Here is a 14226-nt window from a genome sequence, read left to right on the forward strand (position 1 = left end):
CACCTCCCCTGTGGAACGCCCTCCCGGCAGATGTCAAGGTTTATGAAGTTTTTGACCTATTTTTAAGGAAATTCACCAAAAAAAATCATCACTTCCCACATGGGTTTTCCCTGACATTTTTACTGATTTTCGTCTATTCTACCCAGACGCTATTTCCGACAGACAAATCCTGGATATGTCTGAGAAATCCCAGACGTATGGCAGCCCTAGTGTAAGATATTTGTTTGTTTATAGACATGTTTGTCTATAGTGATATCTCATTCACCTATTTAAACACTTGCTGCTGTGCTTGTGCTGCAATAAACCTACATGCATAAACATTTCACATTTACCAGCCTGTACACCGGAGATTAAGAATCTTCTGATAATAATTTTTATTAGTTTTCAACTACAATAATCCAATAATAGCCTCATTATAACAATGCCAAATTATAATACAATCATTAATACCAATTGTTCAGATGCCAAATTATGCAATTTAGGTGGCACCCTGCGTGCTAGAATTAATGATTTGATGATTTACTTTATTTCTGCGTTCCAAAATCTTATTAATTCCAATTACACTCCAGTCAAAATAACAATCCTTTATAAAACAGCTGCAGTTTTAACGACTTCCACAAAGAAGTCACACTTCTTTGAAGCCTCTCAGCCTCACGCACTTCACGGAGTGTTTGTTGTGGGGGAGGAAGGGAAAGGAGAATGTTAGCCGCTTTGAGACTCCTTGTTGTTGTTTAGTCATTTAGTCGTGTCCGACTCTTTGTGACCCCATGGACCAGAGCACACAAGGCACTTCCACTGCCTCCCGCAGTTTGGTCAAACTCATGCTGGTAGCTTCGAGAACACTGTCCCACCATCTCATCCTCTGTCATCCCCTTCTCCTTGTGCCCTCCATCTTTCCCAACATCAGGGACTTTTCCAGGGAGCCTTCTCTTCTCATGAGGTGGGCAAAGTATTGGAGCCTCAGCTTCACGATCTGTCCTTCCAGTGAGCACTAATGGTTGATTTCCTTAAAAATGGATAGGTTTGATCTTCTTGCAGTCCATGGGACTCTCAAGAGTCTCCTCCAGCACCATAATTCAAAAGCATCAATTCTTCGGCGATCAGCCTTCTTTATGGTCCAGCTTTCACTTCCATACATCACTACTGGGAAAACCATAGCTTTAACTATACAGACCTTTGTTGGCAAGGTGATGTCTCTGCTTTTTAAGATGCTGTCTAGGTTTGTCATTGCTTTTCTCCCAAGAAGCAGGTGTCTTTTAATTTCGTGACTGCTGTCACCATCTGCGGTGATCATGGAGCCCCAGAAAGTAAAATCTCTCACTGCCTCCATTTCTTCCCCTTCTATTTGCCAGGAGGTGATGAGACTAGTTGCTATGATCTTCGTTTTTTGGATGTTGAGCTTCAGAGACTCCTTAGGGTAGTGATAAAGCAGGATATCAAATCCAAACTCTTCTTCTTCCTGAAGACCAAAGGCTCCCCACCTTGTCCTCGCATCCTTTGCTTGCTGTTTACAGGTCCATCGCTGATGCTCTTACGTGCAATTTCCCCCATCAGGTTTTGGTACGAGAACCCCAGTGTGCTCAGCCCTGCCCAGCTCACGCAGATAAGGCAGGTGTCTCTCGCCCGCATCATCTGTGACAACAGCGACCACATCAGGCAGCTGCAGAAGGATGTTTTCCGGGTCGCAGCCTACCCACAAGGCATGGTCAGCTGCGATGAGATCCCGGAGGTGGATCTGCGCCTCTGGCAGGACTGCTGCGAAGGTAACGTGATGAGGATGGGAGGGGAAATTGTGGGTTTTGTTTTTGTTTCGTTTTTTAAAATAATCTTTATTAATTTAAATTATTATTTTTTAAATTATTTTGTATTCAAAATTATAACAAGACATATTATCCAAAAACATATCATCCTTGTCCCCCCCCCTCCATTTTTCCTCCCTCCCCCCTCCCACACAAAACCCATCCACACCCACACCCACCCCCGACCTCCCTCAGGTCCAGTCTTTGGTTTCTCTAAAAATGCTGTTTTCTGCATGTTACAAAGTTGTATAGATCCTCAAACTATTTAGCTGATTATTATCAATAAAAAGTTTGTGGATGTTTATTCAATATTAATTTAAATTACACACATATACAAAGAATTGACAATCTCATACTACAAAAAGAAAATTAAAGAAAAAACAATTAAGAAAAAATAGGAAAATACAGAAAAAACAAAGAAGAAAAAACAGATTTATGTGCATAAAAAAACTTAATCTTCCTAATTAATACTTAAATAAACACTTAAATAAAAAAGACTTCTGACAAAACAAGTCTTCCAATCATTCTCATTGTACTGTTTATACTGTCGTTGTTTTTTCCGCACAGTTTTATATTCTTTAATATTGTTCCCATCTACTCCACAAGATACTTGTTTACAAGTATCACTCAAGTTCTGCTAATATGGTGTGGTTGGTAGAATATGATCTTATATAATCCTTAAATATTCTCCATTCTCCAAATAGTTTCTGGTTCAATACTCCTCTAACTCTTTCCGTCAGTTTTGCTAGTTGTAAATATTCTAACATGAGTATCTGCCAATCTGAGATTGTCGGTTTTGCTTCGTTTTTCCACTTCCTTGCCACAAGAATTCTTGATGCTGTGGTGGCATACATGAACAGTGGTCTTATGTCTTTTTAAATTTCTAATGGTAAAATGCCTACTGTTTTGAAAAGTTGAAATTGGAGAGATTTGCTTCCAAATGTGAAATGAATCCAATTTCTCCTCGCGTTCCTAATTGTGGCAAGTGCCACCTGCCTAAAGGTTTATTTCTGTACACACAATCATACACATCCGCCGTACCTGGATGTTTGTAAGCAAATTATTAGAGAGGTGTGTCTCCCCATAAGAACCGGCCCAGACCCTGCGATCATCATCTGAGGCCCTTCTTTGTGTGGCTCCTCCAAAAGAGGTCAGCGGGGTGGCAACACGAAAACAGGGCCTTTTCTGTAGTGGCTCCCATTTGTGGAATGCTCTCCTCAGGCGCCAGTCCTCTTCAACCCAGCCTTTGGCCTGCATCCTAGATCCTTTTCAGTGTGTTTGTGGGAGGAGGTGGGGTGAGCGAGGTTATTGGTGTGTTTTGTTCTTGATTTTTTTATGTATTTTGTGTTATCTTCATTTTATGCTGTGAACCACCCTAAGATCTACAGATGGTGGTATACAAATTTAATAATAAAATAAATAAATAAATAAATAAATAAATAAATAAATAAATAAATAATATTAAGGCTTCCTTTTCAAGATGAAATGAAGCCTAAACACATCACCCTCCACCTCCCTCTGCCCAGAAGCCGCTAAACATGGAACACTAAAATGATAAATATTTTGGGGGTGGGCATGTGTTTCTGAGCTTTTCAATTTTTTAGTTTTTTTTAAAGTTTTTATTTATACTTTCCAAGTTTGTACATTTGATTAATTTGATTAATTTTACAATCAATTGAACATTTCAAAATTTGACTTCCTTCCCCCTCTTTCTGCGGTTTCTTAATTTTTTTTAAAAAAATATCTTCTGCATATCCAAATTCCTTTCACTTGCTCATTTCATTACCTGTTCCGCACATATACCCTTGCGAAACTGCAGGTTATTACAATAATCCTGCTAGTGTTTTTATCTGTTTACAATTTATCTGTAAATATTTGATAAACCATTTCCATTCTAAAGTTTGTTATCTTGATTTCCTTTTCTTCAGGTAAGTTTCGCCATTTCTGCATATTCCATGAGGGGTTTTTTCTTGGCAAAAATCCAGCCTGGTCATAATGAATTGCCTCTTTTAATACCAATTTCAACCTATTTGCTAATATATTTGCAAAAAGGTTATAATCATCATTCAACAGAGATATGGGTCGAAAATTTTTTAGCTGCTCAGGCTGTCTTGTTTTGGAATCAGAGTTATATAAGCATTCTTCCAGTGTTTCTGAGCTTTTCAAACCCTCAAACTCACACCTTCCTCTTCCCCCCAGACTGCAGGACACGGGGCCAGTTTAGGGCCCTCTCCCAACAGTTCCGAAGCAAAAGATCTTCCGGCTTCAGCTACCCAGAAGAAAACCCTTCCAAGGCCAAGCCTGGAGATCTAAGGTGAGCTGCAGACTGGTCACTTTTTCTTCACAAATCATTTTTATTTTATTGTGTGGGAATGTTCAGGGATGCAACAGAGGGTTAGCAGAGTAACATTCCCCTTTTTAAACTCAGCGGATGCGTTTGCTCAGGCTCGCTAAAGTCTCTATAATAACTGTTCTGGTATTTTCCCTTTATTCCCTCATAAAAGATAAGACACGACACAGTCTTCTATAAAAGTATAAAAAGAATTTAATCACATTCTGTTTACAATTGGATCCCAGAAGGCAGACTTAGCTTAGAAAAGTAACATACACCTGGAAACTATCTGGACCGTCTAGAGGGGCTGGGAGCTGGGGGCACTGTCATACAGTGGTTCCGCTCCTTCCTCCTGGGCCGTGTCCAGAAAGTGGGGGGGGGGGATGAGTGTTCAGACCCCTGGGCTCTCACTTGTGGGGTGCCTCAGGGTTCTGTCCTCTCCCCCATGCTTTTTAATATCTATATGAAGCCGCCGGGAGAGATCATCAGGGGGTTTGGACTGGGTGTTCATCAGTATGCAGATGACACCCAGCTCTACCTCTCCTTTAAATCAGAACCAGTGAAGGTGGTGAAGGTCCTGTGTGAGTGCCTGGAGGCGGTTGGAGGATAGATGGTGGCTAACAGATTGAGGTTGAATCCTGACAAGACAAAAGTACTGTTTTGGGGGGACAGAGAGCGGGTGGGTGTGAGGGATTCCCTGGTCTTGAATGGGGTAACTGTGCCCCTGAAGGACCAGGTGTGCAGCCTGGGAGTCATTTTGGACTCACAGCTGTCCATGGAGGCACAGGTTAACTCTGTGTCCATGGCAGCTGTCTACCAGCTCCACCTGGTACGCAGGCTAAGACCCTACCTGCCCGCGAACTGTCTCCCCAGAGTGGTGCATGCTCTAGTTATCTTCCGCTTGGACTACTGCAGCGCGCTCTACGTGGCGCTACCTTTGAAGGTGACCCGGAAACTGCAATTAATCCAGAATGCAGCAGCTAGACTGGTGTCTGGGAGTGGCCGCCGGGACCACATAACACCGGTTCTGAGAGATCTGCATTGGCTCCCAGTACGTTTTCCAGTCAGTTTTGCCATTTCAGCGTAGTCTAACAGCTTAGTTTGCCATTCCTCTCTGGTAGGGGACTCTTTCTTCTTTCCATCTCTGGGCTAATAGCATCCATGCTGCTGCTGTTGCATATATAAAGAGCCTTTTCTGTTCCTTTGGAATGTCAGTACTTATAATTTCTAATAGAAAGGCTTCTGGTTGTTGTTTTTACAAAAGTTATTTTAAACATTTTTTTCAATTCATTATATATCATTTCCCAGAAAGCTTTTATTATCATACATGACCACCACATATGATAAAGGTACCTTCTTTTTCTTTACATTTCCAGCAGGTATTTGTACTTGTTTTATATATTTTTACTAGTTTAAGGTAAAGGTAAAGGGACCCCTGACCATTAGGTCCTGTCGCGGACAACTCTGGGGTTGCGGCGCTCATCTCACTTTACTGGTCAAGGGAGCCTGCGTACAGCTTCCGGGTCATGTGGCCAGCATGACTAAGCCGCTTCTGGTGAACCAGAGCAATGCACGGAAACACCATTTACCTTCCTGCCAGAGGGGTACCTATTTATCTACTTGCACTTTGATGTGCTTTCAAACTGCTAGGTTGGCAGGAGCAGGGATTGAGCAACAGGAGCTCACCCCGTTGCGGGGATTCAAACCGCCGACCTTCTGATTGGCAAGCCCTAGGCTCAGTGGTTTAGACTACAGCGCCACCCATGTCCCTTTTTTTTTTTTTTTGCTAGTTTACTAGGAGTTAAATACCAGCAGTACAACTTTTCTTTCAGCGTACAGCACGCTATAATGATGATGATGATGATGATAATAATAATAATAATAATAATAATAATAATAAATTTATTTTTACCCCGCCCATCTGGCTGGGTTTCCCCAGCCACTCTGGGCAGCTTCCAACAAAACACTAAAATACAATAAACTATTAAACATTAAAAGCTTCCCTAAACAGGGCTGCCTTCAGATGTCTTCTAAAAGTCTGGTAGTTGTTTTTCTCTTTGACATCTGGTGGGAGGGCGTTCCACAGGGCGGGTGCCACTACTGAGAAGGCCCTCTGCCTGGTTCCCTGTAACTTGGCTTCTCGCAGCGAGGGAACCGCCAGAAGGCCCTCGGAGCTGGACCTCACTGTCTGGGCAGAATGATGGGGGTGGAGACGCTCCTCTGCCATGAATTTCAAATCTGTTTTCCATAACCTTTCCCAATCTGAAATCTGAATATTATGCCCCAAATCCCTTTTTCTTGCTGCTGCCTAAAATGCCCAAAGTTGCACCCGCTCTGATAATTCTGTGCCAGGTTGCTTGGAAAGCATTTTCAAAGCAGGCAGGTGTTCAAGGTTTTGAACTTTTGGACCTTGTATGTTGGACCCAACCAACACCTTATCGTGCTTCCTGGGACAATGGGCAGCGGGTTGGGGAACAGGGCAAGGAAAGAGAAGACGGTTGAGGTTCAAAATTTGAAGAAGGCCGATTGCACATCCTACCCAACCTCAGCATCCCTTTGCCTTGCTCATAGCAGGAGAGAGCAGTCACCTGGACACACCCCTTAAATGAAGCCACACCTCTTTTTTCTATCTTTTCTTGCAGGCCGGAGGAACCTTCTCAGAACCCCCCTTCAGAGGAGGACCTCGAGGCATTAGTAAACGAACTGGAAAAAACCATCTCCTCTCTTCAGAGAAAGGTAGACTTTGTCTGTGTACCCACCAAACATTTAAAGTGCATTCTTTTCTTTGAGCGTATGGGGTATTAGGGAAGGGGTGGTACCTGTTATGTACTGAGTTGAATAGGATCCAAAAGGCAGCAGTCTGATTGGTCCTAGAACAATAGGATTCAGAATGCAGCAGTCTGATTGGTCCTAGAACAATAGGATTCAGAATGCAGCAGTCTGATTGGTCCACAGGAGCCACCCAATCCAGCTCCAGGTGGAAGTGAATCCGCAACCTGATTGGCCTACAGGAGAATCCCAGAATTAGCCAATCACGTGGGGCCCATTGTGTAAATAATGTATATAAAGCAGACATTCTGGGGGAACTTCCTTTCCTCCTCACCACAATGAGCTGACTAAAGAGCATGAAATCCACTCTCGACTCCTGGTATATTTCAGTATCTCTGGCGTTGGCATGCCATGCTCTTTCTGGGGCAGTTTGTCCACCTTTGGTCCTCACCCTGCACTCAGCTCTCCCATGTGGCTCCTGAAAGCTGTCAGCATGCAACGGCGGCCACATCACCGAAACGGCTTTGACTGGCTGGCTAAACCAAGTGAAGGTAGTCAATGGGTCTCAAACCCTCAGTGAGTTAGAGACCTCCCCTGCATGCGAAGACAGGCTCCAGTGGATTGAGTGGACAAGACTGAGAGTGGGTCCAACAGTCAAGAAGTTGGTTTCTACCAGAGGGAAGTGAGGGGCAGATGGGCATCATCAACCTGGGAAGGTAGTCCATCTAGGTAGGTGAAATATACTCGGAGTTGAGAGTGGATCTCATGCTCTTTATTCAGCTCATAGTGGTGAGGAGGAATGGAAGTTTCCCCAGAATGTCTGCTTTATATACATTATTTACATAATAGACCCCATGTGATTGGCTAATTCCGGGATTCACCTGTAGGCCAATCAGGTTGCAGATTCACTTCCACCTGGAGCTGGATTGGGTGGCTCCTGTGGACCAATCAGACTGCTGCATTCTGGACCCTATTGTTCTAGGACCAATCAGACTGCTGCATTCTGAATCCTATTCAACTCAGTACATAACAGTAGGAGAAGGCAAATTCTGGTCCTAAACCTCCGCTGCCTGGTGGGAGATCTTTGGGTGGAGAAAAGGCTGAGGAGTAAACCCTACACAAATCCCTAAGGCAGTTGGATGATGCCTTGTATGCCTCCTTCCAGCAACTCCTGCAGCCAGGCTGGTGCCAAACGTAGACCAAGAATCTCTGGAGGGCCACAGATTGCACCCCTGTCTTTGAATGCAGTTGCTGACCCATTAATGAACTCTCTTGTTTCCTCCGCTTTCAGGTTAACAGCTTGGAAAGTCAACTGAGACAGCATCAAAGAAGCACCACAGCCAGATATGGCTGGCAGCAGAAGAGTGGAGCCGCCTTGAGGAAAAGATGACCCACTCTGCACGGTGCTAATGTGAGGAGAAAATCGATGCTGAAAGAGTGTGTGTGTGTTGTGTGTGTGTGTTATGGGGCAGTTGCTGAAGGCAGCTGGAGTTTCAAGAGCACCTTCTGCGGTAGCAGACCTGTGTTCTTGTGTGTTTGTCACCCTTTCTGCCTTGCTTATGGGTTCCCCAGCGGCACCTGACTGGCCACTGGAGAAGGAATGATGGCCTAGGCAGGCATTTCATAGAATCCTAGAACTGTAGAGTTAGAAGGGACCACGAGGGTCATCCAGTCCAACCCCCTGCAATGCCGGAATCTTTTGCCCAACTTGGGGCTCGAACCCACAACCCTGAGATTAAGAGCCTTATGCTCTACTGACTGAGCTATTTGGTCTGGTGCAGTAGGATGCTTCTCGGGCTCAGCCACCTTCCCCTGAATTTTCAGCTTTTCTTAAATGGGGAATGTGGGGAAAATAAAAAATATTTTCCAGGGCTGCAAGCAAAAATCTCCAGGCAGAATTCTTCGCGGTTGATCAGTGAGATGTACCCCTGCCAATGGGCTTGGTATTTCTTGAAATACACTTACGTTTAATTAACATGATCTAATATTTTGGAGGGACATGGGTGGCGCTGTGGGTTAAACCACTGAGCCTATGGCTTGCCGATCAGAAGGTTGGCGGTTCGAATCCCTGTGATGGGGTGAGCTCCCGTTGTTCGGTCCCTGCTCCTGCCAATGTAGCAGTTCGAAAGCACGTCAAAGTGCAAGTAGATAAATAGGTACCGCTCCGGCGGGAAGGTAAACGGCGTTTCTGTGTGCTGCTCTGGTTTTGCCAGAAGCGGCTTAGTCATGCTCGCCACATGACCCGGAAGCTGTACGCCGGCTCCCACGGCCAATAAAGCGAGATGAGTGCCACAACCCCAGAGTCGGTCACGACTGGACCTAATGGTCAGGGGTCCCTTTACCTTTACTAATATTTTGGAGCTCACCCAAATTAACTGCAGCATCATATTTAGGTGTCCTGTGGGTCTCGCCAGGGCAAAAGGTTCTGGCTGTCAGCTTCAGCAGAGTGGGAACCTGTGCAAACGCAGGTTTTCCCAGCATGCAAGGAACCAGCTCTTTGCTCCACAACCAGGACTTAATGTGCCACCTTGAAAAAACTCACTGCCTTCAGTTTTAATGCACCTCTGCTCTGTTTTGTCTTTCTCAGCCTGTTTCGCGAACTGTCGTCAAGATGCACTAGCTGTCCCCCCCACAAGAAAAGCCCGTTTTCCTTCAACTGAGACCCTCCGTGTCAGCATCATTATGACCGTGGGTTCGTCGAAATCTGGTCATGCCTCTCCAGACTACTGCGCTTCTCTGAACCCCTCGCCCACTGCACTGATAAGCCACAGACTCCCCAGATCTCCATACTTCCCCTTGCCTCATCAAGGAATGACTTATTCTTGGCTTCTACGCTGTCCAGAGCAGTTTCCTCCTGGAATCTCCTAGGGCATCGCTTCCTCTCTTTAAAGCACTTGGCTAAGAATGGTGAACGCTGCTTTAGAATAAATCCCGTCACCCCGGGGAAGATCTCCTTCCCATTTTTTGCAAGCCATCCAGCCCAATTCAACCTTTCGCAGAGGCACCGTCACAAAGCGCCGTCTTCAAAGACCCACCTGGGGCCCGAGCAAAGCCAACGTTTGCTGAGCACACGTGCTGGTGGCAGGGAAGAAATCTGAATCGCTGAGCAACTGATGAACCGAGAAGAGCTTTTGACAGCGGCATCCAACAAGAAGGGGCACGTCTGTCAGAAACAGCCCCTCGCCATGCCAGGTGCAAAGCCAGCCGTGTTGAAAAGCATAGCCCGGAAAAGGTAGGCTGAACTCTCCCTTAGGCTCCTTCTTCTCAACAATCGCTCCAAAGCTACGGGTGAAATTTTGAAAGAAACGCCCCAAACCGGGTGGAGACCCGCTTGGATACTTGAGCCGATGCTGAACTTGCTTCTCCTTGGGCTACATTCCAACAGCTGCTTCTGCCCTTTTCAACAAAAGACACTTCCACCCGCCCCAAAACTTCGGGAGGCTTCTGGCGCATGGAAAGCACATCGCCAATGGTGTGGTGAGCAGGATTCTCATTAGCAAAGCACCTCCGCAGACTGTTCTTTGATGCAGATCTGGTTTCCGTTCAGGTGCCCGGTAACCTGCCCAAACAATCTCAGGGCGCTTCCAGACAGTTGCTGTTTCATTCACAAACTGGCAAGTTCAGGTTGAGTAATCAAAGTTGATTGAGAGCTCTGGCACAACATAGGAAGCTGCCGTAGACCATTGGTCCCTGTAGATCTGTGCCGACTGGCAGTGGCTCCCCAGTTTTCGGGTAGGAGTCTCTCTCAGCCCTGCCTGGAGATGTCCTTTCCAACTCTACAGTTCTATGATTCTATATACCGGAAGGCGAGGGATAACGCTGGCTTTGCGTCGGCGCCATCTAACCTTCCCACAAGCAAACTGGAGCAAATGCGCATTAAGCAGCCAACATTGTCTCATCTCCCCAGAGTGAAAGAGCATTAAATAGCCAACATCAGACAGACAGGTGCCAACACACAACATCTGAGCTGTGAACACAGTTCTGTCCTCTCTGCAATCAGTGCGGTCCCGCCACTGGTTTGGGAAGTAGCGTACACATGATGCTGGCAGAAATCCCCTTCCGCCATTCCTTATGAAATACTGCATTTTGCTGACTTTAGAGTTGAGATATTTTGACGAGCAAAAAAGAGGATGCTAGGACCACCCTCGTTTTAAATAACCCTACTATAACAGAGCCTAGGGCTTGCCGATCAGAAGGTCAGCGGTTCAAATCCCCGCGACGGGGTGAGCTCCTGTTGTTCAGTCCCAGCTCCTGCCCACCTAGCAATTCAAAAGCACGTCAAAGTGTAAGTAGATAAATAGGTACCACTCTGGCGGGAAGGTAAACGGCATTTCTGTGTGCTGCTCTGATTCACCAGAAGCAGCTTAGTCATGCTGGCCACATGACTTGGAAGCTGTCTGCGGACAAATGTCGGCTCCCTCAGCCTACAGAGTGAGATGAGCACCACAACCCCAGAATCATCCGCGACTGGACCTAATGGTCAGGGGTACCTTTACCTTTACTTTTACTATATGTAGGCTCTAGAAGCTGTGATATGTTGCTGAGGGGGCAGGAGAAGGGAAGAGGAAAGCAAGTCTTCAACCACCAGTTATGTCTATGTCTCATCCAGAAAGTATAGCCAGAGACATTTTCACAAATTTAAAAAAATCTACCCGGACAGAAATTTTGCCCCTGAAAAAGAGGATGTGTCCTGGAAAAAGAGGACACATGGCAACCCTAGACTCCCCCCCCACCACCTTTGATCCAAATTGAGATAAAGAAGCAACCCAGCTGCATTTAATCCAATAATGTGCACAGAGGCTTGGTCTAATTTCTCTGCAAACAAGTCAGGATGAATGCTCAATAAACTGGTCGCCTGGAAGAGCCCTCAGCCTGCCCTGGCCTGCTGCAGACGGGTGGTGATTAAGAAACCTGAGTCGAAAGCACACGGAAGCAGGGACCGATTTCCCCCTACCCCGCCTGCTGCATCATTCCCCATCCTATAGGAACATGAGCAAGTTGCCTTCTTCTCTCTTAGCACCTGCAGCCAATGCGCAAATGTAGGGATTCCCTGGGTCAACATCCTAAACCCATGCTGAAGCTACAGAGTTAAACCATGAAGCTTTCATGGTTTTCCAGAAATAATCTTGGGCATTGCAGGTCTGCCTGGGAGCTAGGGCTTTCTAGGCACCATCTCAGCAATACTCTGGGTAGGCAAACTAAGGCCCAGGTGCCGGATCTGGCCCAATCACCTTCTAAACCTGGCCTGCAGATGATCAGCATGTTTTTACATGAGTAGAATGTTGTGGAGTTTGGAGGGTTATTTAAAATGCATCTCTGGGTTATTTGTGAGGCCTGCCTGGTGTTTTTACATGAGTAGAATGTGTGCTTTTAGTTAAAATGCATCTCTGGGTTATTTGTGGGGCATAGGAATTCATTCATTTCTTTTTTTCAAAATATAGTCCTGCCCCCCCACAAGGTCTGAGGGACAGTGGACCGGCCCCCTGCTGAAAAAGTTTGCTGTCCCCTGCTCTCCGCGGTGGCTGGGGAGAAGGCATAACTGTGGCATTGTGCCATGGAAGCTATCTAAGAGGTAGGATCTGCATCCTGCCAGGTGGCCCAGAGGCAATGCAGAGACCCTGCCCGCAGCCATCCCTGGTTGGGCTCGAACCACCAACCTTCTGGTTAGCTACAATACACGCTAACCTGTTTCCCAGGGACAGTCCCCGGATTTACAAATCAGTCCCCTGACAAAATCCTGCCACTCCTATTGAAGTTGAAAAGTGTCCCCGGATTCGCTGAAAAAAATCTGGTAAACTTACGCCAACCCCTTGTGCCACTTTGCTGCTGAAGCTCCAACCAGTGCGACGTCTCCTCTGTATTTATTGCAACTGCGAGTTTACTCTGAAGCTTATCCTGGAAATACAAAACCAGGGTTTGACCTGGACTTGTGGTGCTCTGTCTATTTTGAGGTGCTATTTTAAAAAATGGTGCTATGCTCCATCCACTGTGTTAGTTTATGATGCTCATTGTAATTCTTGGGTTCAGGTTGCCTTTGACTCTTCAGCTAAAAGGGATTGCAAGCGGTGGTGCTAAAAGCATTGAGCTTATTGATTACTGATTTGTCCTTTCCCGGTTACCTTAACGTGTTCCTACTGTGTTCATTCCCCTACAATTCGAGACTTATGAGAGGAACAAGGGAGGCATTCATGGTGAGTTCCGGCACCTCTTTTCCAAGAAAAATAGCCCTTGTGTTAAGTATTCCTCGATTATTGCACATGGGCACAAATTCTGGCATTTCTGAGGCATAGCTGTCAACCGTCCCTTATTTGGCAGGAAAGTCCCTTATCCCAGCACCATGTCCCACTGCTGTCCCTTATTGATGATGTCCCTTAAATTTCCCAGGTTTCAAAGGAAGCAGCTCCTCTCCCTCCCTCCCTGCTGGCCAGGGAGGAGGGAGGCTCCAACTGTGTTGCTTGGCTGCGTTGCTCACCCAATAAGGAGTCTAAGAACGACTGAGGGGGTGGAGCTTGCATGCCTTGTGCCAATCAAATCGGCTGCGTTGCCTGGGGACTTGCCTTTGCTCAGCGCTTCCTAGTGGAGAGGTGACGGTAGTTTTCCTTGCTGCATCCCCTTTGCTGGGTTGCTGCACTGTGGGAACCACTGCTTGAGGCTTTGTTTGGCTGCTGGCTGGGCTTTCTGCCTTTGGCTCGGAGGGGCTCAGAAGTTGAACCTCCCTGTGCTCTGAAAATCCCTTATTTTGGCTGCTGATCCCTTATTTTCGAGGCTGCTGGTCCCTTATTTTCAAATCTGTAAGTTGACAGCTATGTTCTGAGGACATTGCCAGCAGGGGGTGCTAGGGAGGTGGATCCTATCCACAAATTCTAGTTTCTTCTGAGTGGCTGGACGGTGTCAAGAGGAACTGGGTGATCTTAGAACCACAGTCCATTTCCTGTTGCATCCCTGATACTGCTGCTTCTAGTATGCGATCACTTCCTGCTAGGGAGCAGGAAGAATAGGATTGTGCCAGGCAAAATACCAGGTGTACCTTCCTCCCAGGAGAGAGATGGCCCAAGCCGTGGAGATATCTCACTACTCTGCACATAATTATTTGTTAGATGCAACACGTGCATGGTTTTTTTTTGCTTGTGCCAAGGTTTCAAACCAAGAAACCCGTAGGTGTAATTTGTTTAGCTTAGCAATGCAGCGCCTCTCTGATTCCGCCCTCCAGTTTCCTTCAGCCAGAAACCCAAAGTTGGACCGCGGGAAGGTGATCGACAAGAAAAGCTTTTTAAAAATTCTGGATTTCTACATTAGTGGAAATAAAACTATATGTGGAGAAAAATA

At 46.1% G+C, this 14226-nt stretch overlaps 1 protein-coding gene across 5 annotated transcripts in view; it reads left to right on the forward strand.

Moving 5' to 3' along the window:
• Window positions 1-14226, forward strand: part of LOC308479948 (peroxidasin homolog) — a 73632-nt gene extending 59406 nt beyond the window's left edge. For all 5 annotated transcript variants that reach the window (XM_081010999.1, XM_081010998.1, XM_081010997.1 and 2 more), the window contains 5 exons: window positions 1555-1763; window positions 3999-4113; window positions 6774-6867; window positions 8192-8311; window positions 9488-14226. In XM_081010999.1, coding sequence (XP_080867125.1) covers window positions 1555-1763; window positions 3999-4113; window positions 6774-6867; window positions 8192-8290 — 517 coding nt within the window. In that variant the 3' untranslated portion in view covers window positions 8291-8311; window positions 9488-14226. The remainder of the gene's footprint in view (window positions 1-1554; window positions 1764-3998; window positions 4114-6773; window positions 6868-8191; window positions 8312-9487) is intronic.

This window comes from Podarcis pityusensis, assembly GCF_964106645.2.
Source record: "Podarcis pityusensis genome assembly, chromosome: 6".
NCBI classification, from domain to species: Eukaryota; Metazoa; Chordata; class Lepidosauria; order Squamata; family Lacertidae; genus Podarcis; species Podarcis pityusensis.